Source organism: Xiphophorus couchianus, chromosome 17 (assembly GCF_001444195.1).
Source record: "Xiphophorus couchianus chromosome 17, X_couchianus-1.0, whole genome shotgun sequence".
Classification (NCBI taxonomy): domain Eukaryota; kingdom Metazoa; phylum Chordata; class Actinopteri; order Cyprinodontiformes; family Poeciliidae; genus Xiphophorus; species Xiphophorus couchianus.
The window spans coordinates 13,616,662-13,643,917 of record NC_040244.1 but is presented as its reverse complement, the minus strand read 5'-3'; the positions used below and the strand labels follow the sequence as shown (position 1 = coordinate 13,643,917).

The 27,256-nt window shown below is 40.4% G+C and overlaps 3 protein-coding genes across 9 annotated transcripts; 2 read left to right on the top strand and 1 right to left on the bottom strand.

Moving 5' to 3' along the window:
* Positions 1-117: 117 nt before the first annotated feature.
* LOC114160915 (uromodulin-like 1) lies at positions 118-8,435 on the top strand. 3 transcript variants are annotated; one of them, XM_028043839.1, is made up of 19 exons: positions 118-236; positions 322-374; positions 450-510; positions 1,578-1,732; positions 1,811-1,875; positions 1,988-2,081; positions 2,295-2,558; positions 2,654-2,947; positions 3,185-3,436; positions 3,563-3,877; positions 3,963-4,084; positions 4,627-4,837; positions 4,928-5,080; positions 5,528-5,718; positions 5,897-6,048; positions 6,140-6,397; positions 7,060-7,213; positions 7,992-8,121; positions 8,300-8,435. In XM_028043839.1, coding segments are annotated over exons 1-19 (3,048 nt in total). In that variant the 5' UTR covers positions 118-234; the 3' UTR covers positions 8,422-8,435. The 3 variants fall into 3 exon arrangements, with proteins under 3 accessions (XP_027899640.1, XP_027899638.1, XP_027899637.1); XM_028043837.1 differs by having other exon boundaries at positions 146-374; positions 7,964-8,121; XM_028043836.1 differs by having other exon boundaries at positions 149-374.
* A 796-nt stretch (positions 8,436-9,231) lies between these two features.
* krr1 (KRR1 small subunit processome component homolog) lies at positions 9,232-12,972 on the top strand. The gene is made up of 10 exons (XM_028043840.1): positions 9,232-9,370; positions 9,823-9,998; positions 10,446-10,580; positions 10,695-10,820; positions 11,136-11,219; positions 11,419-11,475; positions 11,802-11,972; positions 12,135-12,212; positions 12,365-12,461; positions 12,538-12,972. Exons 1-10 carry the CDS (start codon positions 9,295-9,297, stop codon positions 12,687-12,689), a joined length of 1,152 nt encoding a protein of 383 aa, XP_027899641.1. The 5' UTR covers positions 9,232-9,294; the 3' UTR covers positions 12,690-12,972.
* A 662-nt stretch (positions 12,973-13,634) lies between these two features.
* Positions 13,635-25,337, bottom strand: glipr1a (GLI pathogenesis-related 1a). 5 transcript variants are annotated; one of them, XM_028043844.1, is made up of 7 exons: positions 18,809-20,008; positions 16,017-16,200; positions 15,418-15,663; positions 14,621-14,730; positions 14,310-14,395; positions 14,159-14,185; positions 13,635-14,062 (listed from the first exon to the last, which is right to left on the bottom strand). In XM_028043844.1, exons 2-7 carry the CDS (start codon positions 16,167-16,169, stop codon positions 13,896-13,898), a joined length of 789 nt encoding a protein of 262 aa, XP_027899645.1. In that variant the 5' UTR covers positions 16,170-16,200; positions 18,809-20,008; the 3' UTR covers positions 13,635-13,895. The 5 variants fall into 5 exon arrangements, with proteins under 5 accessions (XP_027899645.1, XP_027899644.1, XP_027899643.1 ...); XM_028043843.1 differs by having other exon boundaries at positions 18,845-20,007; XM_028043842.1 differs by lacking the exons at positions 14,159-14,185; positions 14,310-14,395; positions 14,621-14,730; ... (1 more) ...; positions 16,017-16,200; positions 18,809-20,008 and adding exons at positions 22,642-22,668; positions 22,793-22,878; positions 23,125-23,237; positions 23,500-23,748; positions 24,924-25,274.
* Between the last annotated feature and the right edge of the window lie 1,919 nt (positions 25,338-27,256).

The window sequence follows — 27,256 nt, the reverse complement described above, 5'->3', positions numbered from 1 at the left end:
AAAATAAAAAATTCTTAGGCTAAAATTAAAAGTTGTCGTATTTATAAACGACATTTACAGCGATACACAGAACCGTAACGTTATTATATTTCCTTTTTTTTAATCAAACTTTTTTTTTTGTGACGTCAGAAAACCTGAGCAGGCGAGGCATAGCTCTGCACACCTGCCTCTTATTAACAGCCTGTCTGTCGTTGCCTGCTTTTCAGTTTGGTAACTACTCGGAAAAGAAGGAAAATGTAAGGAAATTCATATTCAGAGCGAGTTTAAATACCAGAACGTAGCCTAATTATTTTTATTTAATATGTATTTTAATGTTTTCAGGAACTCGCTAGAATACTCCTTTATATTTTTTATATTAGTGCCTCATTCGTTTGGTAAGTATGGACCTACTCTTCTGTTTAGGTATGTGTACGATAACTTGGTAAATGTCTCCATTTATTTAAATACAGGAAGATGCTACGACATGCTGTTCTCACTTTGTTGGCTGGACACGGAAGACGCTTTAAATGGGTAAAAAAAAAAAAAAGAAGAAAAAAAAAGCTCCTCTCACCAGAAATGTACCTGTAGTAAAACTAGCTGCTGAAATACTCATGACGCAAAACACTTAACTGTCGGCCAGCGCGCTCGTGCTCCCATGCAGTATTTTGTCACGAGCTTTTCTCCCCAACTATATTCCCTAAATTAAAATATCACAAAATAACGAGGAGCGGAATTTCGGTAGCGAATAAAAAAAAACCACACACACAACATAACGTTGTAATAAAATAAAAAATGCTCTCACCGGTCTGGAAATGTTCTTTATGTAACTGCGTCGTTGTCCGCAGTGAAAACGTCACAAGGAGGTTTCCTTTCATTTTTTTCCGTTTCCTAAATGTCACGAAACGGGGCTTGATGTAGAAGAAGTCGAGCCCTTCCAATTTAGATTGAGGTAGACCTGGAACTTTTTACGCAACTAAACTAAACTACTGAACATTAAAAAAAGAAAAAGGAAAAAAAACAAAGTTGTTGCATAGAATTTCTGCTAAGATATATTTAGTACATATTTTCTACTGTTACATGCCTATATTTATGCTCCTGGGCGTTTTTGTCATTCAACCTGGAACTTAATTTATTTGAAAATGAGACGGGGATCACTCAAAACTTAGGCTTTATCAATTTTGATGAACGGTCATTTATTTACATTTAGCATAAATTATGTTTGCTTAAAGTGGTACTCTTTTCTAAAATCCATGGGAAACGTCTTGTTTAGCTTTACAGAATGAATGAAACCCTCCTTATAATTAAAGGCCAATGTTTTGCACATTTCATCCACTCTGTCTACAGCTGTCAGTTAAACAATTTCTGAATAATCATACTGTGTAGCTACAATTTAAGATGCTAGATAGTTTTGCTAGTCTGAATCAAAGTTAAAGCTTCATCTAGCCAAAATTTCTGAAAAAATAATTTAACTATAAAATATTTTAAACGTTGTTTGTATTTAGAATAGGAGATGTAACGAAATGAGAATCATTTTAAGGGAAACAGTTATTGCTCTGAAGTATAAAGACTTGGTTTTTAAAGTATTTTTGTTCTTTCAGGCAAAATGGAAACTTGTGGCTCAACGGCACTTCGTTGAACTTCATGAGAAAAGCAGGGCGAGTTACCTCTGTAACGGTGTCTCCAGTTGTAGAAAACAAGGTTACTTTGCAGTATGGAGGCTTTACTCGGAGATGGACCCTAGCAATCAGCCCACGTAAGAACCAAAGTGCCAAAAAATTTTTATTTATCGATTATTTGTACCCTGTAAGAACCTTCTCAATTTCACCCTAAGGTACAAAGATGATCAAAATCACAGGCAAACACAAACCCTTAGAGCAGCCAGCAAATGCGACCAAGGTATTGCTAACATATATTTAAGCTTACTTTTGTTCAAAGGTGAATGTCATTGATAAAGTGTTATACATTGCTTCCACTGGGACAAAATTCTACTTGCATATTTGTTTTTCAGGGCTTCCTGGAGTTGCTCGAACCCACTGAGGTGTTTGCATGTGAAAGTGGCACAACGTTCCTCCACCAGGACGAGAACTTCTTCCTTGCTGTTGGTACGAAGAACGTTTCATTAACACTTTGAGGCTGATGACTTGAAAGTCAAGCTTATAAAATAGGTTCACAAATATTAATACCTCTTGAAGTTTTCCACATTTCGTCATGTTACAACTACAGTCCCTAAAGAACGCTTTTGGGGCGGAAACGTTTAGATGTGACCGCTGCATGCCAACCACTTGAATGAACATTTTGTCTCCTCTTCCTCTGAGGTCATACGTTGCGCTTCCCCATCAAGCTGGAGTCCAGGAGTCCCTTCATGTTACTGGTGTCCTGGTTGGTGAACAGTCCAGAAGATGTCTCCTCTCACACGGTGACCCTTTACCACACTGAAATGGGATCCTACAACCCCTTCTTTGAGGACAACACCACCCTGGACCACTACCGCTTCACCGCCTTGGACTCCTGCACTTGCTACATGGTCTGTGTGGAGCTTGCCGACACTTACTCTTTCACATGCCTCTCTACTATTTCAGGTATGAACATGTAGACCTTACGGTTGAAAAGGACAGTATTTTAATATGCAAGTTGAGGAATTTCAGTTTCATTAAATTTTCCCCGCCTCCACTAGACCCCGATGTTCCAAAGTATTTCGATGTGACGTCGTGGAGCAGCAGCCGTATATCCTTGGCGTGGGACTGTCCTGCAAACCTGAAGTACTCGGTCTTCCTCCTCACGATCTTCTACCTTAACGGTACAGACCATGTCACAGAGGAGGCAGAGTTGTGGATGACCGACGACAGCTTCACGTTCACGCTGTCCGACCTGCAACCCTGTGTCAGGCTGAAGTTTGGCCTGCAGACTGTTTGCCAGTTGGGGTTGGAGTCCCGCTACAGCAGAATGGTCCTGAATAAAGGAAACTCTGGTAAGTTTGAACTTTAACCGGGCTGTGTATATTGATATACTTTGACCTAAACCTTACAATTATAGCTTTTTCAGTGTGTTTAGGGTTGTTTCATACATCAACTCACAACTGTCACCAAGCTCTTACTTTCTAGGGAAATGCTGAGTTTTTCCATTTTAAAAACCAGCATTAAGTTCTCCATAAAAGTTATGAATTTGATGTCACAGAACCTGATCTGTGTTCCCGTCTTCTTGCCAGATTTCTCCAACATTTACTTCTTGCACCAGACTTCGTTTGCGCCCAACAATTACACTCTAAACTGGGAGGTAAAGAACACCTCGTCCATCTCCATGTTCAGAGTTTACCATGAGGGGGCGCTGAAGGGCACCACACTCTTGACCATGCACACTGTGGCGGGGCTTCTGCCATGCCAGAAGTACCAAGCCAAGGTGGCGGCGGTGTGTGGTGACAACGTGCTCATGAGTGTCAGGACAATCACAGCTCAAACAGGTAACACAAATCTGAGCATCTGACATTCTATTGTATTCCCACCCTCTGTATTCAGGTGGCGCAACTCACTTTTTGCGTTTTTGTTATTTATGTTTGTTGCAAATGGTAAATAATCTGTCTGTCCAGGACCTGGCGGTGTGTCCGAGCTCAGGTTTCGGGCCAGTGATTCCACAGTTGTGTGGACACCTAACCTCCCCAATCAGCAGGCGGTGGCCTACATGTACGAGCTCTCCCTGGAGAACAGCTCCGTCATCGAGAGCAGCCGTGTGTTCAACAACAAGTTGCCTCTTCCAGGCCTGGAGGCAGGAAAAGCCTACGTCCTGGACATATGGGAGGAGCGCAACGGCCTGTGGGCGTCTGAACCGTCCCGTTTGGGTTTTGAAGGAGTCAATTCAACGTTTGAGATTGATGTCAGGGCCATTGAATCCCCTCACAACAATGGTCAGTTGTAGGCGTCATCAGCCCTGTCAAGGTAGACTTTGTGTTTAGAAACAAAAGCTAACTTTCTACTTTGGGCCCTGTGTAGAGCTGCAGATTGATTTCAACAACATTGGTCTTAAGATGGTCGTTCCCTGGTCTCTGCCTGATGATCAACAGAATGACCCGTCAGAATCTAGAGTCAAGCTGGATCAGATTTTAAAGACTAAGGTGAGACAAATGTGTAACTTAGAATATATACAAAAAGGTTTGTGTGTTTTAGTTAAATTTACTATAGTCAAATATGTTGTTCAGGTGATGCCTTGTCAGACATTTACATGTTTCACAACCAATAGACTTACAAATAACTTTAGGGTAAAGGTTTTGATAGTATTGATTGTAAATTATTTATACCTCTTGAACTTTATCGTGTTTCTGAACTGCACAAAATTAAGCTTCAGTGTATTTTACCAAGATTTTATTTGATAGACCAACACAAATTAGTACAACTTTATGAAGTGGAAACCAAATGAAATGTAGTTTTTAAATCTTTCTTTTACAAACTAAAATCTGAAAAGTGCAACATCTATCTGTATATGCTAAAATAAAAGCTTAAAGGTTCTGAATACATTGGCAAGGAACTTTATAGTTTATAAATCATTGTATCCAAGACACATGATCAATTTAATTTAAGCAGCATTTTTCATACGTATGCAACAGACTAAAATGGTTCTGCCGTAATTGAAGGATTGTGTGTGTGTGTGTCCTTTAAGCTGGAGGAACTGTTGAAGGACTATGAGCGGCCAGCCCGAATTGAGCTGGATTTTCTAGGACCTGCAGATGAGCCAGCAAGGACAGCAGTTCTTTTTAGGTCCTTTGATGCCTCAAAAAACGTCGACTTACCAGTTGACGACCAGCTCAGACACATTGGCTCTCTCAACATGTCTGACATCAGTGTAGAGAACGGAGTCATTTACTGGGATGGTAAGTGATGTCGTAGTGCTTGTCTTGGTCTCGCGTATAAGATGTTGTTCTCAGTCAAACCAATTTTTGAGACTTGCTTTGTACTTTCAGGTTCAAACTTGTGTGCGTCCATGCAACCTTTCTGTCCCCGTAATTCTGTGTGCATCAACACTTTGGGCTCGTACAGGTGCGTCTGCCAGGACGGTTACTATGACGTCGGCTCTTTTCTACATCTGCCTGCAGCTTCACATCCAGTCTGCAAAGGTACAAAGCAGCACTCCTGATGTTTTTCTAAACACTTTACTTTTCATTTGAAATGGGTCCAACTCTTCACTGATATTTAAAGGGAAGGTTTGACTCATGACAGTTATTGATATTGGATAGTTTAAAGTCCTGATAAAAAGATCACACAGGATTTTTGGTACTTTGCAGTTCTGGGTTAAACGGGTTTCAACAGAGGAGCAATTGTTGCTATTCATCAATCCAGGAAGGAATAAAAAACTGTTCCCATGCAAAGTTAAGTCCATGGTGTTGCAATAAAGATTATACACCGGTGGAAAACCTTTGACTTACCTGTTGGTCTGCACAATGCGCTGAACACTGTAAACTGCTGAATATATTAGACTGTGCAGTTCAGAGCTCTAACCAGTTTCTTGTTAAGCTGACATCAAAGTCCTGCTAAAAAAATGCAGCATCTCTTGTCTCAAACAGATAGAGGACTTTTCAGCCAGTGTCTGGAGAGAGTTATGATGGGTGGAATAGCAAAAGCCTACCTGACCTCTCTGTTTGGGGGAAAGCTGGAGGTGAAACTGAACGACGGCCAGTGTCCAGTGAATGAGACGGAGGTTGTGTACTACTTCAACACTTCACGGCATCCACCAGGGTGTGGAATGGAGAGAAAGGTCAAACTAACTTGCATTTTGGACGAACGTGCTGCTGTAGTCACTGCATTTGTTTTAAAATTTATTTCATTTTAATTGTTCAATGATGGAAAGTGTGTACATTAACCTGCAAATGCTGCTTTTTGGGGGATGTTTTTAAATGGTTTGCATAGAAGTGTGTGTGCGTGTGTGTATCCAGGGGAATAAAACCCACGTTGTGCTCCAAAATACTCTGAGCATCAGTCTGAGTAAAGAGCATACAATCAGCCGGCGAGATCTCAAGGTTGTCTGGAAGTGCATCTACCCTCGACACTATGTCCGAAATGCTCAAGTCGTTGCCAACATGGAATGGTGAGGACCACATCCTAGTGTTCTGCTAATTTTGTAAGATCAAATAAGTTGGGATAAATGAGTTTGGGTGTGCTGTTTGTTTTGGTTTCAGGCTGTCCTCACTCTCCCTGGTGAAGTTTAACTCATCGGTACTGCTGGGTCTGACCATGTACTTGTTTAAGGACGAGTCTTACAGCCATGCTTACATGGATCCCGTAGAGCTGGGACATGAGGACACCTTGTACTTCCAGGTGGCTCTGCAGACCAACCGCTCGTTTGCCTCGGATGTGCTGCTGCAGGTGGAGTCCTGCTGGGCCACCGAGAGCACCGACCCACAAGACGCAGTCCAGGCTGTCTTTCTTGAAGATGGGTACGTTTTTCTTTTCTTTCTTCTTCTTCTTTTTTTTATTTGGAAAGTGACACAGAGCTCTGTTTGTACCCCAAAACATCCAGTGTTGGTTTTCCTCTTTGCTGCCTCCGATTAATTTTCTCTTTTCCCAGCCTGACACATGAGGTGTAAAGCCTTCCCTTGAAGGTTCACATGTGCTTTTCCATCTTCAGATGGTAAACAGTTCTCTGTAAGATGTTAAGTTTTGAATTACCTTTTATTAGCTAATCATACTTTAAATTTCTCCACAACTTCCGCCCTGGCCTGCTTGCTGTTTATCTAACTAACACTTTGACTCCTTCACAGAACAGCTTGATTATACAGTGAGATTGCAATCTACACAGTTGGTTCCACCAGAATTTATTTAGGAGACAAAACTTAAAAATGTGATAATTCATCATCCTCATGCATCTCTGTTGTGCACTAATTTGTCTTGGTCCCATTACATAAATTATTGAAAAAGAAATCCAACAAAATACTTTTAAATTTGAACAGTTTTACACTGCAAACACAAATTGGTTTAAATACTTTTGCGAGGCACTATAAGTTTTATTTAAGGTTACCTCGTGTCTAGTGTTTTTTTTTTTAAATATTTACTTACTGTAGATTTTAAGGAGACTGTTCGTTCCACTGCTTCCCTTCAGCTGTCCCACTGACAACACGTTCCAGTGGCTCTCTGCTAACGGCCTGGCACAGAGGAGCAGGTTTTCCATCCAGATGTTCCACATGCCCAAAGGCTTACCGCTCTACTTCCACTGCCTGACCAACGTATGTGGGCATAAGGAAGACTGCACTCGGGTAAGACTGTGCAGATAATGGCATCAGATCCACTGAGCATAGCGCTTTGGCCTGGTTCATATAAAATGCACTCTCCTTTTGATCTATGATCAACTATAAGGCGTATTCAACTCCATGTTAATCTGTCCACATCCTGGGTTTTACTTTTCCTTGTATTAAAACCTTGGTGGTGATAAAATCAAACATTTGACCTCTGACTCTGAGCTTTGGAATGCAAATCCCAGTACCAAAACACTACTGGTGTAATATGTGGTCAGTTTGCAACATATTCTTTAGCATCATGACGAGGATAAGCTGTAAGAGCAGTATGTCAAAGCATGTTCGCAGCTTTGAAAGCACAGTTATTTAAAATCTTGCCATACGTTCATACTGGGAATTGGCCCGTATCTACAGTACAGACCAAAAGTTTTGACACACAGTTGTGTCCAAACTTTTGGTCTGTACTGTATATGCAAGCCACAACTTCCTGAATATTTATTCAAGCCAAAAATTTGAATATTTGATCCTGAAGATATCAAACTGACTTTTTTTTTTTTTAAGGATAATCATATTAAAACAAACTAGTTTTTATTTTAGTTGGTTTTAAAATCAGTTTATGAAGAAATGATCATTCTAATGCTGTATAACAAACGTCTGTTAATATCTTTTAAGTCTTCTGATCATTCAAGGAATCTTTTTCTTTTATTTCTATGAAACTGGAAAAGATTTGCAAACTTCAATTTTTTATGTGTTGTGGCCTTGCTTTAAAAGAAACCAGCTGACCCTTATTTAAATGCAGAACTGCAGCATCCAGCAGCGCCCAAAAAGGTCGGCGGGTCAGACGGACAGACAGGAGAAACAAGCTGCTGTTGTGTCTGCTGGACCGCTGACGGTCAGCATGAGGGTGAAGTCCAGCCATCCGTCCGACTGTGAGTCTACCGCCTCAGACTAGCATAATAAATTATGACACAATTCATTCACCTGATGTAATTTGTAGGGGTTTTTTGTTGCATTCAAATGGACACATTTTAATGCAAATGTGTCATACTTACAATAAATGTTCCTAATGTTCTGTGTTTTGGGTAAACTTATTTCTCTTTCTTTCAGGGGCAGAGCACATGAGCATGGTTATCATTGCTGCATCAATAAGCTTTTTAGGAATCTCTGTGCTCTCACTGACTGCTATTAAGGCAGTAATGATGTACTATGAGAAGTTACGGCTTCAATAAACACCTTGAAATCACCTCCCAGACCTTTTTGTGTTGGTGTGACCGTGGAAACTGCTCCCCCGCAGTTAACTGCTATCTGAAAGCTGTTTGAGGGGACAGGCGGGTTACAGAAACAAAACATAGTTGATAGAAAATGCCAAATTTTGATTGCTGCGGTCTACCTAAATATCCTGATGCTTTTCCATGCTGGTTAATTATTGAAGTTTAAAATATGGGGAAAAATAGACAGGAGTGATTTTAAAGGTATTTTATTTTTCAAATACTTGTTGCACTGTAAACTTTGGAGGTCAAGGAAAAATTTCCAAAGTTTACAAAGTGGAGTAAAGTGTAAGAATTCATAAAAGGTAAAAATAATAAATAAATCAGATCAATACATAAGAGACAAAAGCCAGCAAAATGTTTATTTGAAATTGAATTGCTTTTAAAAGTCTGAATTTCTGCTCTGGGGTCTTTACTCTGAAACTGAAGTAAAAATCATAACCTCCTTGTGAAGAGAATTCTCTTTACTCTAATTTTTGTTTTATGTTTTCATGTTGATACTGTAAGTTCGCATAGTTGTTAAAAAACCCATTTGTTACTATAGTGAGCGGTGCGGCAATGCTGATGAAGAAAATAGAAGCTAACAGTCACTTTTCAATTATTGAACAAAAACGCAGTTAAAAAAAACTAATCTTTTACATTTTATATATATATCAATACAACCAAGTCTTTTTAATTTTACATAACGCCGTTTGTTTTGTTTTTTATTTAAAAAAAAGGCAGTCAAGTTACCTAAAACTCCGTTTTATATTGAGAAATAAATATAAACAGTCCTTCCTGTAAACGTTTACAGGAAGAAGCAAAGATTTGCGTCACTTCCGCCGTTTCTCAGCAATGGCGGCCTCCACCGCTAAAGACGGCACGAGTGGAGCCCAAACAGCTAAAAGCCCTAAAAAGACCAAAGTTCCAGGTAGGTTCTGGATCCTACAGAGTTCCGAACCGTCAGCTGCTGGTGCAGGGAGTTAAACAATAGTTTATGGAAGACATGTTTATTCCAAATTTGTTGACGTATTCATTACCTTTCGTGATGCACGCTGTAATCCACTCCAGTCGGTTTACAAAATGACTGCCCACTGTGTTAACTGTTTACAGATTGTATCATAAAGTTAGCAACGCGACATTGAAACTGATTTCACACTATAGAAGTCTGTTACAGATCCTCTGACGGGATTTAAATATAACGGACTCCGTCTACACTCGTAACTTTATCAGGTGAACCTTTGACAAGGTGTTTAGATGCCTAAACGCGTTGAGTTGTTGTGATTGGCTGATGTGCCATTTGTATCAACAAGCCTTAAAAATCGTACAGTCCTTTAGCAGTGGCACACTCTCACTGAATGCGATTTCTTGTGTGCCTCGCAGTGGATGAATCTGAACTCCTGACTGTTCCTGATGGGTGGAAGGAGCCGGCGTTCACCAGAGAGGACAACCCCCGCGGGCTGCTGGAGGAGAGCAGCTTCGCCACGCTGTTCCCCAAATACAGGGAAGCTTACCTGAAAGAGTGCTGGCCGCTGGTGGACAAGGCTCTGGGAGACTTGGTATGTACACACAGTCATCCCACTGATTCTACACTCTGTTTACATTGTTCAGAGCTTTTATTGGATATTCAGTGAAAAATGTAACTTCCAAGATGACTAATGGAAAGATCTTACACCAAATAATTATGTGCGAAGTTTTTATTTTTGCACTGTATTGCCAAAAACAACATGGTGACCACGTACCTAATAGTGCTTCTGTCTTTTCCTACAAAAATATATATTAACTCCAGATTGAAATTAAATGTTGTTCTGGCTTTAGAGCGAACAGCTGAGATCAGAGACTGGAATTGGGACAATCTTATTTTTAATAAATTATAAAAATAAGCTCAAGACTTACAGGTTTCATCAGATGCCTGTTCATTAGTTGTATTGGTATTGCTTCAGGGCCCAGGTTTTCAGCCAACTCTCAGCAGCGGTTTGAATGTTGCTAAATCTTGTTTCTTTCAGCACATCAAAGCCTCTCTGGACCTGATCGAGGGAAGTGTCACCGTCAGCACCACCAAGAAGACATTCGATCCGTACGCCATTGTGAAAGCCAGAGACCTCATTAAGCTGCTGGCGAGGAGCGTTCCATTTGAGCAGGTAAAGGCCTCTACTCTGTTTATCACGACCTACCTGGTTCATACAGTCCCTAACCTGTACCACCCTCAGAAAACTCTGATTATTACCTTCCACCGTCATCCTGCTTGTTTCCAGGCTGTCCGCATATTACAAGATGATGTGGCCTGTGACATCATAAAAATCGGCACTATGGTGAGGAACAGAGAGCGGTTTGTAAAGCGGAGGCAGCGGCTGATTGGCCCCAAGGGCTCCACCTTAAAGGTAAAACCTTAAAGTAATTTAGTTTGTTGCATCAGAGCTAATTCAGCATACGAAGTTCAACTTGTGTAAATATTGTCTCGACATACATATTCTACATCTTTCTTAACATGCATATATTCATCAGTGGAAGTGAATTATTAGTAAAGTGCCACCAGGTGGCAGCAGAGTGTTTTAGCCACATAATTTCTCTTCCCCTCTGCAATCCAGCTTACCAGTTATAATTGTATTACTCTTTAAAAGTTATTCTTTAACCTATTTTTTAAAATATTAAATAATCTTTTTCATGATGCATTTTTGTTTTCTTTTGCTTTCTAGGCGTTAGAGTTGTTAACCAACTGCTATGTGATGGTGCAGGGCAACACTGTGTCAGCACTCGGGCCCTTTAATGGCCTAAAAGAGGTAAGCGTGCCACAGCGTCTATTTTACATAATACTGCCCCTATATAGGAAAATAAACAGGATTCCCAGCAGTATTAGATTTATTGCTAAAAGGCACACTCAACCAAACAGAAATTGATTCACTTCAAAGTTTATATTTTATGGTTCTAAGTAAGTAATGAAAGTACCGCAGAGTGAAGAATAATTATTTTATTCTACAGGTACGCAAAGTGGTAATGGACACCATGAAGAACATCCACCCAATCTACAACATCAAAGTATGTTAGCTGCTCTCAGACTCAGCTTCTTATTTCAGGCCTAAAGGTCAAAGACATTCATGTCCAATGAAGAGTTTCTCCATCCTTGTTCTTGATTTCCTGACGGAAACAAAATCCCTCTGGGTCTGAATGCCATGGCTGGCTCAACCTGGAGCTGAGGGCATAAAAAAAATTATGTTTTGGAAATATTAACAATTGTAGAAAATGCCATTATCATTGGTCATTAAATGTGCACACCATTAATTATCCATACTGTAGCTTTTACTGTTCTGTTGTTCCATCAATCAATGCTCTAATTTTCTCTTTCTTGCTGCCTGAACCGTCAGACGTTGATGATCAAACAGGAGCTTTCTAAAGACCCAGACCTGCGGACGCAGAACTGGGAACGCTTCCTGCCCAAGTTCCGCCACAAGAACCTCTCCAAGCGCAAGGAACCCAAGAAGAAGAGCGTGAAGAAGGAGTACACCCCGTTCCCTCCTCCACAGCCAGAGAGCAAGGTCAGGTGGCGTTGGCATGTGAAAAAAGGAATTTGTGCAACTACCTTGTACTACGCTCCTAAGTGTGTTTGTCTCATTTTCTAACTGACCTGATGTCTGTCTTCATAATTTATCTCACATTGAGATAAATCTGTAACTTTAATTTTTTGGATTCCATCCCAGGTTGATCAGGAGCTTGCCTCGGGTGAATTCTTTTTGCGTGAAAGTGTGAAAAGGAGGAAGAAGATGGGGGAAATTAAGGTAAGCATTTTTTTTTCTGTTGCTTAAATGTAGCCACTTCTTTCATGTGAAAGAGACTTCCTTAAATCTTTGCTAAAAAACCCCGTGAAACATATGAAGTAAGGTTGCATCACCCTGAAGAAATGTAACAATAGTGTTTGTTCTTTTTTCAGGTCAAACAAGCAGAAGCGCTGACCAAGAAGCAAGAAGAGCGGAACAAAGCTTTCATTCCTCCCAAAGAGAAACCGTTAATGACGAAGACGGCTAAAGGTAGCTGAGTTCAGAGGACTTATCTCTGTAAGGTGACTGTAAAGTCCTGATTAACCACCTGAATGTTTGTGTTCAGCTCCTACAGAAGGAAAACTGGACATCGCAGCCATCAAGGAGAAAGTGAAGAAGGCCAAAACGAAAAAACTGGGAGCTCCACCTGTGATCCCTCCTCCGCCCACCAGCAGCACCACAGACAAAAAGAAGAGAAAAACTAAAGACAAAGGCTAACACCTCACCAAGTCCATCATATAAACATGTACTATATGACTGGTAATTGTTGGACAGTCAGGGCGTACCGAGAGAGGACTGGAAGGGTTTAAATTCTTCCCAGATTTCAGGATGCAAAGTGTTAGAGATGATGTACATAAATGTTTCTTCCTTTCTTGTCTTCATTTCTTTATTTCGACAGTTTTGGACAGATGTAATTTCTTGTTTTTGCTTAGACTGTCACTGAGGATGCCGAGTCACTCATAAATGTAAAATTAAAGTATTTTTTATGATATGAATACTGTTAAATTGTTATTTTTGTCATCCATGTTACATTACACTATTATTTTCACCAGAAGCTGACAGTTACCAAGGTCTAGGATAGTCGTCAAGAGTCGGTATCCTGCAACTTTGGATGTCTCTCTACTTCAGCACATCTGGCTCCAATATCAACTCATTAGCTAATGTTGGAGCTAATGAGCTCCAACATTAGCTAATGTAGTGCTGGACTGTATGATGGTGAAGCAGTTTCACCATTTAACTCAAGTGTGTAGGACAAGGGACACATCTAAAAGTTGCAGGTTGTGCTTCTGCTGTTGGCAAAGTGCAACCCACGTATAGAGAACTTAGTCCTTGTAGCAGACGTCACAGGTTTGAGTCCAGGCCTGATGACCTTTGCCACATGTCTTCCCCCACTTTCATTACCTACTCTCCTGTCTAACCACTCTCAAAGACTGCCTGAGCCAAAAACAAAACTTAAGAAAAAAAGTTGCAGGACTTTGGCCCTTGACCACTGGTCTAGGGCAAACTCTTAACCAGTGGGATGCCCTTTGGTATTCAGAATTACATTGTTTTGTTTTGGTTTTTTTACATGGATTGAATAAGGTGTTTGAAATATTCCTTTGAAATTGTGATTCTTATTGCCATACATATATCAGTATTCCAAGAAAATTCCTCACTCCATTGTACCTTTTGCAGCTTTTAATGTTAAGAAAACTGATTGTCACATCTGAATGTAGAAACACTGTTAGTTAAAGGGGATTCAGGTTTAGTTCAATAAAGACTTGGACGTGCTTTTGTATGGTAGATTTTGTCCATACAAGCATCATCCACAGAAAAATCACAGATATAAGGTTATGGTAACATTTTGTGGTTGAGATAATAGAGATGAACATTTGGAGGTCATTGTGGGACGCCATCCATCTGGGTCTCCCTTTAGACCAAAAACTACTCATAGCACAAGAGATAGGGCCAGAAGTAATGGACTGCGTATGCAGCATTGCACATCAAGATGAAGGTGATGGGCCGCACGATCAGGATATCCAGAAAAGAGTTGCAAGGTGCAGCACTGCTTCTAGGTGAAGCAGTGTCCCAGCGCGGAGCCCAGTTGTAGTCTAGGAGACCAAAGCATCTGTTTTTAGATTTACAGCAGAGTACAACTGGTCACTTTAACTTTCATAGGATTCTGGATTTTCTGCCTAGTCACATACTTTTTCTGGAATCTCGTTGTAGATTACCTGCAGCGAAACACAAAATGGTTTAGCAAAGTTTTCCTGGTTCGGAAATGTGGTTCTGGTAAATTTAGTCCAATATTTGCATTGCTATATCTGTGACTTTTAAACATAGAAATGTCATACTTACTACACATTTTGTTGTTGCATTCGCCTTTGCATCCAGAGCATGGATCCCCAGTAGTTGCATAAGGCTGAATTCCATCGATATCGCCACTGCAAAAGGAAGCGTCTGGTTCAAAAACCTTTGGAGTCAAACCTTCCCTCCATTTACCATCCGTCTTTAGTGTATTTACAGGTTTTAAGACATTGCTTGGTTGTTTGTACTGATAGAGTAAATGTGGTTGCTGCTGATTCATCAAAAAGCTTCTGGTTTATACCACATGATATTGTAACGTGTTGTATCAAATGTAAAGTCTATAGGGAAAGAGATCAAGTTACCCTGGGGCGTAGTTGCATACAAAAATGGCACCCGGACGATCAAAGTTTTTGATACTGTGTGGACAGTGCACTACAGCGCAGCCAACCTTGTAGCTTTGTGCCCACACAACCTGAGAAAGGAAGAAGGACACTACATATTCATATATATAGTATAAAACACATAACCTTATTGTTTTTTGTCTGACATTAAAAATGACAAAACTTTTCCTGTCTTAGGTTAGCTTGGAATGCAATAATTCACGCTATCCTAAGCTCTAGAAGGGTGCGGTTTTCCATTTTTTGCCTTTTTTCAAAAGTTAAATGTTTACCATCCGTCTGTCTCCCAATAGTTTGCAGGGATTTTGGTCCATTCCTCCTAATGGAACTGGCATGACTCAGGTTATGTGACTGGCTTACACACACCTGTCTCAAGTGTGTGGTTTGCACCTGGAGTGTGTGCGTATACACCTCAGATACATAGTGGCATCCCTGCCTGGCAGCAACATTCAAATGCCTTTGAACCCTCAAGTTCACTTGACGTGGTGTTTGCAGATTGCAAGTTTCAACCTTTGCCCTTCAGACTTAGCAAAGGTCAGGAGACTTACAAGTCATGACATCATAAATCGTTTCATAAAAAAGGCATATTAATCCTAATAAATGTAAACTTTATGTGTGTACAATTCTCACTGTTCTGTTTAGCAAATAGAAATTATTTCTATAATCCCAACTGATCTTAAACAGGAAAAGTTCAGTGTTAATGTCCGACACTAAGTAAATAAGGGTATGTGATTTTCATACAGAGCACTCTGTGCACATACCTGTCTGTAGTGGTCACAAACAGCTGTGCATCTGTCTTCCTTGTAGCTGTATAGCTTGGCTTCATCCACCCACTTTTGAATGGCATTCTTTACGCTGAACTCATCCAGCGGGCCCGTCCAGATGTTCTCTCCCACAGAGGTAAAAGTGGGGTGCATGTTGCCAACCTCCCTGAGGTGGACGTTGTGTCGATCATTGCAATGTTTTGCCCACGCTCTGGCAGAAATAGCCAACGCCTCATCCCACGACTTTATGACATCAAACAAAATGAAACAACACATTTTTTTATTTTACTTCAGTTACTTTTAAGCGTCACACAGGAAGTTATAAAAATGATGGTGAACAGAACTAATTCTAGGTGATGCTTAGAAACCAAACTGGTGGTTTCATTGATTTAGGCAATGTGAATTCACTTACAGCTGACTCTGTGTTGATAAGAATACTTTTCACCCACTTGTGTGGTCTTCACAAACTACAATGTTTTTCCACTTTTTTCCATTTGATTACAACCAAATTTCAGTTTAATCAACGACATCCTGTAAAGCCACCAGTCTGTTCTCCTTTCTTGGCAGTGAAACACAGTGTGATGTGCAGGACCCACCATGTACAGCATGTCGTTTGCAGGTGGGCTGACAGCTGAGCGGGCTTTGTTGTGCTCCTCCACACACTCGGCGATGAAGTTCTCATCAGTGATTGCCGGCAGCATCACGGCGGAAACCCCCAAATCCAGAACAAGAACGACCCACAGCAACATCTTCAGTTCTCTGCAAAGCGCTGTCTGTAAACTGCAAGGAGTTTCACGAACACAGGAAATGATTCGCTCTTCAAAAACAGAATGTAGAGTAGTTTATTTGAAATCTTACTGGGCAATTTCTACATGTTTCTAGAACGTCAAACTCATCTAACAGCTTTTTAAAAAGTAGCTACGTGGTAGAATGTTAAAGGGATTGCCAAAAGACCAAATTTTCCACTTGGGAATTTGCAAAAATGGAAACAGAAATAGAGGTTCCTCTTTTTCTATATCCTCTTAATAGCTGAAATATCTGAAACAATAAAGTGAAACAAAGTGTGAAAAGTGGGGGCAGTCAGTCAGTCATCTATCACTACAATCTATAGTACAATCTTTGCTCCCATTATCTGAACATTTGAATGCCTTGCATAAACCCATTCCCAACCTACCTGGTAAAAACCAATATCACTGCCTTAACTCCCTAATCATCTCTGTTAGAAACCAGTCTTTCCAATTTGGTCATGTCCCCTCCAAATTAAAGAAAGTCATTATCAGAGCATTCCTCAAAAACCCACTCTTGATCAACAAGTCCTTTTCAACTACAGGGCAGGCCCATCTCCAAATGTGCTTTTTGTATCTAAAGTTCTAGAGAAAGCAGTTGAAATCCACCAACAATATCATCTAAAAACTCAATAACCTGCATGAAAAATCTCAGTGTGGTTTCTCCCTCCACCCTCACTCTCCTGGACTTACCTGCTGTGTTTGACACAGTGGACCATGGCATCTTACTCAACAGGCTTCACTTCAGCACTGATACTGCCCTCTGTTGGCTTCAATCTTACCGCACAACCAAACAGAATTCATCTCCATGGGTCACTCGACATCAAATCGACAGTCACATGTGGTGGTCCTCAGGAATCAGACCTTATTCCTATCCTATTTATCCTTCTTAACCTCTTTTATTCATTTATGTATTTTTGTCCACTCTAACTGCTTGTTTAATTTCTCAATCTTTGTAGCCCTTCGAGGTCTCAACAAACAAAGGACATTATGAATAAAATCTGATGCGTTATTATTTTATTACCCGAATGGTTTTGTGCATGTGTGCAGTGCAACAGGTTAAGCACTTGTCATTGAAGTTTGATTAAGGTAATTTTTTTCTATCTAAATTTAATTTAACAAGGAAAATATATTTCATTACTTTAATAAAATTATGAAATTTACGTATGCTAATATTGCTATGCCTTAATGTCATGACCCACTGGGTGTTTGTTGTTCATTACTGTTGTTTGGGTCTTACCACGTACGTTCTCTTTGTATATTTTGATATATTCCCGTATGTTAGTGGTGGGCCTTTTACTTTGTTGATACTTTTGTTTTCTGTGTTTATTAATCATTTCCCCCACTTTTTCTGCCCTGCATTCTCTCCCAGCTGATTCGTATTCGTCTGATTAAGCTAACCTAGTTTCTATGTCGGTAATGAGGGGCGCGTGCAGCTTTACGGCAGTACGCACTGTGCGTACCTTGAGATTTTCCTCAGAGTAAATAAAAAAAATAAAAAAAACGGTAGGTATTGTACTTTTTATTTTCACCACATGTGTGAGCGTCTTAAACTTTAATGTTATTGTTCTGTTTTGTTTATTTGGCGGCTTGGTGCTCGCTCTTTCTGTGAGCTAAACGTGACAATGCCGTGAAGCTAGCTAAAATTGAATTACCGGACTTTTAACCTTGACGTACTTCTAAGAGGAGTCGCACTGACCCCAACAGAGTTTTTTATATATCCTGCATGTGTACGCTTTGATGAGCTATTTTTTTTTATTATTATTATTTTATTTATTTTTTGGTAGTTTCTGGAACTGAGCCGCTGACGGGACACCATCGACTCTCCATTGACAGACCGTGACATCGTCTGCCGCTTCGCTCGTCCTCAGGGTCACGCTACACTGGGAGAGTTACACCGTTAAATCCAGACGAAACGTTTGTCACAGAGTGTAAATGCAGTCGCTTCACATCCTCCCCGGGAAATCTCAACTAAACCACATGAGCCTGGGAATCTGCGTCTCTCCTCGTCACAAAGGTAGGCGTTGCTTTCCTGTCGTTATAATTTGTTAATAAAAAGACAAAAAGTTACGCGGGCATATAGGTGTGTGTGGATCAGATCGGTGGTTTCTGCGCCATGCGCATCGCGTTCATGTGTAGGTTAGGTTCGTGTTGGGAATGTGGCTGTTGTTCGTGTGGATCAGGTGCAGTGAGAGTTTTGAGCGCGCCCTCCGACAATGGCTGTCCTGCACGCGCCCCTGTCAGTTACCAGCGTCAACCGCCGCAGTGTTTGAGCAGTTGCTTTTGTCCGTTGCTGGTTTCTTCCGTCGCGCTCACCCTGTTCTGCTCTCGGCTCAACTGGAAGTTTATCTTATTTTATTTTCATCCTATTTTCAACTCCCCCACCGTCTCATTTCCGTTTGAACCCATGAGAGTTAAACCTGATGAATAATTAGGTTTAACGGCAATAAACCAGCTTAGCTAAAAAAAATTTTTTTAAAATAACTGTACCGGCTTATATCGTTTAATCTAAAATAACTCATAATTTTGGAATATAACGACAAAAGCACAGTTTAAATCACACAATATTTCAGACATACACTTATTTACGTCAATAAACATACCTTGAGCCGCTATAAAGGGGGCAGCTAATAAAATACCTTTTTATAAGCTCCGTTACAACTTCTGTATGTCGTTTGCCGTTAAGTTGAATTTACGCTAACCGTTGAACAGGAAGTTGTCATTTCAAAACAAAAGCATCCCTACTCAAACAGGAAGTTAAACATATTGTAATCTAAAGGCGAGATAGGTCGATACCTTCCTTGTTTTTTACATTGTTGTCAACGTTATATGAAAATTTATAAATATTAAGTTGTGTAACAAAAAAAAAGGAATGAATTTTTTGTCGGATTCGCACAGGCTACAATAATGTATTCCACTGTTCATTCTTAAGTTTAAAGTTATTAATTTGAGAAAATGACAGGGAAATCCTTGAATGGTATGATTAGGACGTCCTCTAGTTAAAAGTTTGTCACATTTATATTTTAGGCTAATTACGCATTCACTCTGTTATTTGCCTTTGTAGCAATTTTCTTTGTGTGATGTTCCTCATTGTTTTTCATAATCCTCCATCAAAAGATGATGCTCATTTGGTGTGAGGCCTGATGCACACAATTTTTCTGTTGCTTCAGTGAATTTGTGGTTGATGTCATGGTGTCTTGAAGAAATCTATGGATACCCGAGTTACTTGAATGTGGAGGAGTTTGTGTATGTGTGGTGCCACAATTTGCACATAGTGCAACTTTAAAAATTCTGAGTGTGGTATAAAAATATCTGCTTGTTACTGGTATTTTTGACAGAAGTCAACCCAGAAATCCAGACCTATGAATGAATCAGCAGTTTTCCCCCTGAAAACGTGCTAAGCCCGGTGGGCCGGGCGCCGGGGGGTCCACCGGATGTCCACTGTGTTTTTGTATTAAAAGATGTTAAGTAGACAGGGAAATGTAAAAATGTTACTGGGTAGTTATGTTACGGGAAGACATCTCCAGTGAAATGCTATTTAAGCGCATAATTGGTCTTGAAAACAACAAATAAAAAAATACGATTAAAATGAATATTAATTATTTGCACTTTTGTTTAATCCTAATAAAGTCAGCGGCTCCATAGCTCCCCAGCGCTTCAAGACCCCATAAATGCCAACATTTTAACACAGACTACAGATGTAAAAATGTAACATTTGTTTATTGAGATCAATGCTGCTAAGTTTCAGTATACATAAATTAAAATATTTCAAATTGCTTAACATTTAAAAGTAAAATTTTAAGCATCTGGCAAGTTTACTTTGTAAAAGTTCAAAGAGCAATATTCACAGTTTGTTTTGTTACCACAGCTACAATCTGATGCTGAGAGTTTGATCTTTGAGTTTGAGCTCTGTTTGTTCACAAATATAAACCGGTAAACTGCAATTATAACTAATTGATTTTAGGTTAGTCAATTAAACTACTCCCCCTCACCCAAATTAAATCTAACACAGTAGCTGTTTGAGATGCTGATGTTTTTAACAGGAAGAGGGCCCCTAAGTCAAATTCTGCTCAAGGCTTCATACAGTCTTGGACCGGCCCTGCATGATGAGTTAAATCCGCTTCACTATACGCAGAGATGCGCTACAAATGGGAGATTTGATTTAATGCTGCTAATGTGACTTCAGTACCTCTTCTATTTCCTGTCTGTTGAGTTTTTAATAGGTGCCACAGAAACTGTTTGGGTTGCTCGAGTTTATGGCAAGTTTTTCAGATCTCTGCGTTGCCGCACTCATTAACTTTGGCTGACTAATTGGACAAAGCATTTGATATTGTCTAATGTTTGTGTAACCTGGAAAAGAATAATAGAAATAATAATAAAATATAAAACCAAAATGATGCGTGACTACGAGGCGAGCTTGAAAGCTCCTCACCTGACTGAACCTGCATGATGAGGTTAGCGCTGGTTCGTTAACCACTAACGCACCGACCAGCCGGGACCACGTACATAAACTTTATCAGCCCAGACAGAGCCACATGCTGGGCAGCGAGTTGAGATGTAAACGCCACACATAATTCTTTGTTCACAAAGATAAATCATTCTCACCACTCACTCAACGTGCACCTCTGAAAGCATGACTACAAGTTATTCCTGCGGTTCACATAAAGCTCCACAACCAGAGCTAACGTGGCGCGGTTTAGACTCTTATCTTGATGTGGAGTTCGCCAAAGAAACATAATTCCTCACAGGGGGTTGATGTAAATATCAACCTGGTCAGCCTGTGTCCAGTTTGAGTGAAACTGGATGCGCTTAGGTAAACTTCAGAGATCGCGCAGACTCAACGAGCAGAGGCAACGTGAAGGGGCGCCAATTCCGCTTTCCTGGCTTCAAATGCATTAATTATATAAACTTATCTTTTAGGAATAAATCTGCTCCGCCAGGGAAATGCTCAGAGCAACAGAGATGCTTGCAATCTGGCTTTTTTTATAAAGAAAAAAAAAATCTGCTTTTTTTTTTTTTCTTTTCTTCTGAAAACAAAAACACGCTACGCATAGCCTGGCGTGGGGGCTAGTAAAGCATGGTGGGCCACCAGGCTTATGATACACTGGGGGAAACCCTTCAGCACTTTAAATTTTTTTTCTTTTCTTTCTAAGATCCTTTTGCTTTTCTCTCTCTGCTGAGAATAAAACACCCCCGTCTGGCTGAATGACATCCATTCTCAAAAAATGGCACTTGTTCTTTCAATCTCTACTTTTATTTATATATATATATATGTATATATATGTATGTATGTGTGTGGGGGTGTGTGTAAATCAGATAATATTCTGGCAAAAAGCCTCTAAAACAAGAGATGTTGCATCTTTAAATACATCATTAACTTCCAGACAACCTGGTAACTTACATGACTTGCATGACCTGTAATTAGTTTCTCTTATCTCTGTAAGGTGTCTTCATTTCCTGTCTGTTTTGACAGTTTTGGACAGATGTAATTTCTTGTTTTTGCTTAGACTGTGTCACTGAGGATGCCGGGTCACTCAAAAATATAAAATTAAAGTTTCTTTTATGATGTGAATACTGTTAAATTGTTCTTTTGTCATCCATGTTACATTACACTATTATTTTCACCAGAAGCTGACAGTTACCAAGGTCTAGGATAGTCGTCGAGAGTTGGTGTTCTGCAACTTTTGGATGCGTCTCTACTTCAGCACATCTGGCTCCAACATCAGCTCATTCGCTAATGTTGGAGCTAATGAGCTCCAACATTATCTAGTGAAGCAGTTTCAACTGATAGTGAAGCATGTTCACCATTTAACTCAAGTGTGTAGGACAAGGGACACATCTAAAAGTTACAGGTTGTGCTTCTGCTGTTGGCAAAGTGCAACCCACGTATAGAGAACTTAGTCCTTGTAGCAGACGTCACAGGTTTGAGTCCAGGCCTGATGACCTTTGCCACATGTCTTCCCCCACTTTCATTACCTACTCTCCTGTCTAACCACTCTCAAAGACTGCCTGAGCCAAAAACAAAACTTAAGAAAAAAAGTTGCAGGACTTTGGCCCTTGACCACTGGTCTAGGGCAAACTCTTAACCAGTGGGATGCCCTTTGGTATTCAGAATTACATCGTTTTGTTTTTTTGCCCATCTGCCCTGGTCTCTCTTCAGACCAAAAACTCTACTCGTAGAAGAAGAGATTGGGGTAGAAGTAATGGACTGCGTATGCAGCAATGCATGTGAAGATGAGGGCGATGGGCCGCACGATCAGGATATTCAGAAAAGTGTTGCTTGTAGGTGCAGCAGTGCTTGTAGGTGAAGCAGTGTCCCAGTCTGGAGCCCAGTTGTAACCTAGGAGACCAAAGCATCTGTTTTTAGATTTACAGCAGAGTACAACTGGTCACTTTAACTTTCATAGGATTCTGGATTTTCTGCTTAGTCACATACTTTTTCTGGAATCTCGTTGTAGATTACCTGCAGCGAAACACAAAATGCTTTAGCAAAGTTTTCCTGGTTCGGAAATGTGGTTCTGGTAAATTTAGTCCAATATTTGCATTGCTGAATCCATGACTTTTAAACATAGAAATGTCATACTTACGACACAATTTGTTGTCGCATTCGCCTTTGCATCCAGAGCATGGATCCCCAGTAGTTGCATAAGGATGCTGTCCGATGAAATTTCCACTGCAAAAGGAAGCGTCAGTTGGTTCAAAACCTTTGGAGTCAAACCTTCCCTCTATTTACCATCTGTCTTTAGTGTATTTACAGGTTTTAAGATATTGCTTGGTTGTTTGTACTGATAGAGTAAATGTGGTTGCTGCTGATTCATCTGATGGTAAACCATTTCCTGCTTCAGCAAACCGCTTCTGGTTTATACCACAGGTTATAATGTATCAAATGTAAAGTCTATAGGGAAAGAGATCAAGTTACCCTGGGGCGTAGTTGCATACAAAAATGGCACCCGGAGGACGAGCAAAGTTTTTGACACCTTGTGGACAGTGCACTACAGCGCAGCCAACCTTGTAGCTTTTTGCCCACACAACCTGAGAAAGGAAGAAGGACACTACATATTTACATATATAGTATAAAACACATAACCTCAAGGCATATTAATCCTAATAAATGTAAACTTTATGTGTACAATTCTCACTGTTCTGTTTAACAAATAGAAATTATTTCTATAATCCCAACTGATCTTAAACAGGAAAAGTTCAGTGTTAATGTCTGACACTAAGTAAATAAGGGTATGTGATTTTCATACAGAGCACAGTTTCATCTGTAGAAGAGAGATCTCTGTGCACATACCTGTGTGTAGTGGCCACAGACATCTGTGCATCTGTTTTCCTTGTAGCTGTAATGCTTGACTTCATCCACCCAGTTTTGAATGGCATTCTTTACGCTGAACGTATTCGGCGGGTAGCCCGTCCAGATGTTCTCTCCCACAGAGGTAAACGTGGGGTGCATGCGGCCGACCTCCCTGAGGTGGACGTTGTGCATAAAATGACAATGTTTTGCCCACGCTCTGGCAGTAATGGCCAACGCCTCATCCCACGACTTTATGACATCATGCACACATGCAAACAAAGTGCAACAACACATTATTTTTACTTCGGTTACTTTTAAGCATCACACAGGAAGTTATAAAAATGATGGTGAACAGAACTGATTCTAGGTGATGCTTGGAAACCAAACTGGTGGTTTCATTGATTTAGGCCAGTGGTTCTTAACCTTTTAATGAGGTACCGAACCCATCAGTTTCATATGCGCATTCACCGATCCCTTCTTTAGTGATAAATAAAATAATTTTTTTTTCCAAATTCAAGACATACTGTATGTATGTTTTTTTGCTGGTGCATAAAATGAGCAATGCATGAACGTCACCTTGCTCAAAGAACAAAACCATGAACTCACAGCAAGTTACAGTATTACTTTATTCTGGCCCCCCAAAAATATTTCGGCCCCATAAAAGAATTTCAGCCCCCAAAAATATGTTTTTACTATATTACTAATTAAAAATAAATTTGGATTTTTTTCACATAATAAAAAAAACATTTCTTAATTTTTTAAAATTTAATTTGTTTTTTGTCATTTTGAATCCACAAAATACTTTTTGGGGGGCCAGAATAAAGTATTGCACAAATGACATACCTGCAAATCAGTGTGACTTCTGCTGTTTGTCTTTGGGAGACCAGTTCAGAGAGGCGTGGCTTCACCTTGGCAAGTGCATCTTCAGAGCAAAGTCTGTTCATTTTCTTCTTTTTTTGCTCGACATATTTTGTATGGATTAAAATATTAAGAAAGAAACCACGTGACGTACAACTACGACAGCTGCTGATACTGCGTGCACTAAATTCCCCGCAGCACTGATTGGCTGAGCAATGTAACATGATCCTCTGCAGCAAGTGATGGCCAAGCGGGGCATGTCATCACGACTTTACACAAGTGTGTCTTTACCTCCGCGGCAGAGGCTCTGCCAAACCCCTGAGACCGACTCATCGAACCCCTGGTTAAGAACCACTGATTTAGGCAATGTGAATTCACTTACAGCTGACTCTGTGTTGATAAGAATACTTTTCACCCACTTGTTGGATCTTAACAAACTACAATGTTTTCTCACTTTTTTCCATTTGATTACAACCAAATTTCAGTTTAATCAACGACATCCTGTAAAGCCACCAGTCTGTTCTCCTTTCTTGGCAGTGAAACACAGTGTGATGTGCAGGACCCACCATGTACAGCATGTCGTTTGCAGGTGGGCTGACAGCTGAGCGGGCTTTGTTGTGCTCCTCCACACACTCGGCAATGAAGTTCTCATCCGTGATTTCTGGCAGCGTCACGGCAGAAACCCCCAAATCCAGAACAAGAACGACCCACAGCAACATCTTCAGTTCTCTGCAAAGCGCCGTCTGTAAACTGGAAGGAGGAAGGAGAACACAGGAAATGATTTGCTCTTCAGAAACAGGATGTAGTGTGGTTTATTTGAAATCTTGCTGGGCAATTTCTACATGTTTCTAGTACGTCAAACTCATCTAACAGCTTTTTCAAAAGTAGCTATGTGATAAAATGTTAAAGGGATTGCTAAAAGACCAAACTTCCCACTTGGGAGTTTGCAAAAATGGAAACAGAAATAGAGGTTCCTCTTTTTCTATTTCCTCTTAATAGCTGAAATATCTGAAACTCTAAAGTGAAACAAAGTGTGAAAATGCAGCAATGCTTTGCATCACACTCTTCCATTAATAAGCATAAAGAAAGCTAAGTTGTTGTGTGTCGTACTGTGCGCGACAGTTGGGCCTTGCGTGGATCAGATCTGCGGTTCCTGCGCCATGCCCATCGCGTTCATGTGGTATATCAGTGTGGGCTAGGTTTGTGCGGTTGGAGATGTGGCTGTGTTGATGTCAGGGCCGTCCCAAAGCATAAGCAAACTAAGCAGCCACTCAGGGCAACTAAGGGGCCCCCTCAGTGGAGCTGATTCTTTTTTCTTTTTTTTAAAGTAGTGATTTCTATGTCATAATATCAAAAACACACAATTTCACTATGAAGTGATTTGTTTTGACAATAACATATATTTTAGAATGTATGTAGAAATAATTATTTAATGCAGTGGTCCCCAACCCGGTCCGCGGACCAATTGGTACCGGGCCGCACAAGAAATAATTAAATATTTCTGTTTTATGTATTAATTGATTCTGGAGGATCGTTTATTTTGAAAGTCCTTTAATCGGATTCTCTCGGTTACGTCTTGCCCGCCAACATTGAGCCACAAGCAGCAAAATGAGTGAGAAACAGATCAGATGTCTATGGAAAGTTTCTGTGAATGGAAAAGCCCAGAGAAGAGACAGGAGAATGGATTTATCCCGGCAGGTGATTCCCACATTCCAAGCTCTGCATGATATGGTGACCGGATGTTAATGAGACAATGAGAACAAGCACCCTGTGCATAAGCAACACTTCTGGTGTCATTGTCTCTCATCACTCCCAGATGGAACCGTCTCGTTGCAGAGAAACAAGCTCAGGGCTCCCATTAGTCGTTATCGTGAGTTAAAATTTTCACGAAAGTAAAATGTTCGTTTTTGTGGCGCATATGTATCTTATTTTGAAGGGATATATAAACGTTACCATAGCGACCAGAGTCAGCGCGTTAGGGCAGTGGTCGAGACGAGATGAGTAAAGCTTATGAGTTTTAATTCTGGTTCACACGACACGATTTAAAGATTGTCGGCCGATTTTCCAAACCTCTGTGACGACAGAGCCGATAAAAGTACAACAGGTTCGGTCGGTTCGTGTGTCCAGCCACACGGCAGGAGCAACACAGCACAGAACCGGTTCCACTCACGAACATCCCAGAAGAAAATCCAGTAAAACCCCCAACATACCAAACATGAATTTAGAATAATCAAACACGGAATGACAATGTAGAAGCAGCAGTGATAGTTTGTGGCTCATTTTAAGCGATAAAAGACGCAACAAAAAGAAAAGGCGTTTGATAAAAGATGGCGGGAGCAGCCGCTCTGTTTGCTGCTCTATGATTTGAAGGTCAGTTATGTTTGTTCATAAACATTTTTAACTGAATAAACAGAACCACATATAATAAACATGTATAAAAATGACCTTTACATATAGTAATAAACATTTCCATATATCACCTCTGATGTCTGATGTTGCCATGTCAACTGTTTGGGATTCCACTCTGTTCTTACGTCACCGCGCTTTCTGGTTGGCTACCTGTCACAATCAACAGGCTGCGTTCTCACTCCCAGTCAGTAAAATCCCCACAGGCTGAGATAATCGGGCCACGACGATGTTGAATATGCCAGATTTTAGATCGGGCATATTCAACACACTACCACGTAACACACCACACACTGCAGGACGTTGTAAGATTGTCTTAAAGGCAAAATCGGGGCAAAACAAAACAAAAGGCTTTAGCGGGAACACCAACATGAAGAAGCATTATCTGACGACCCCGTCCCCCCGGGACGCAGCAAAATTGCCAAGTCTTTACCGGTCCTCGGTAATAAAAAGGCTGGGGACCACTGATTTAATGGATAAAAAGAAAAATTAT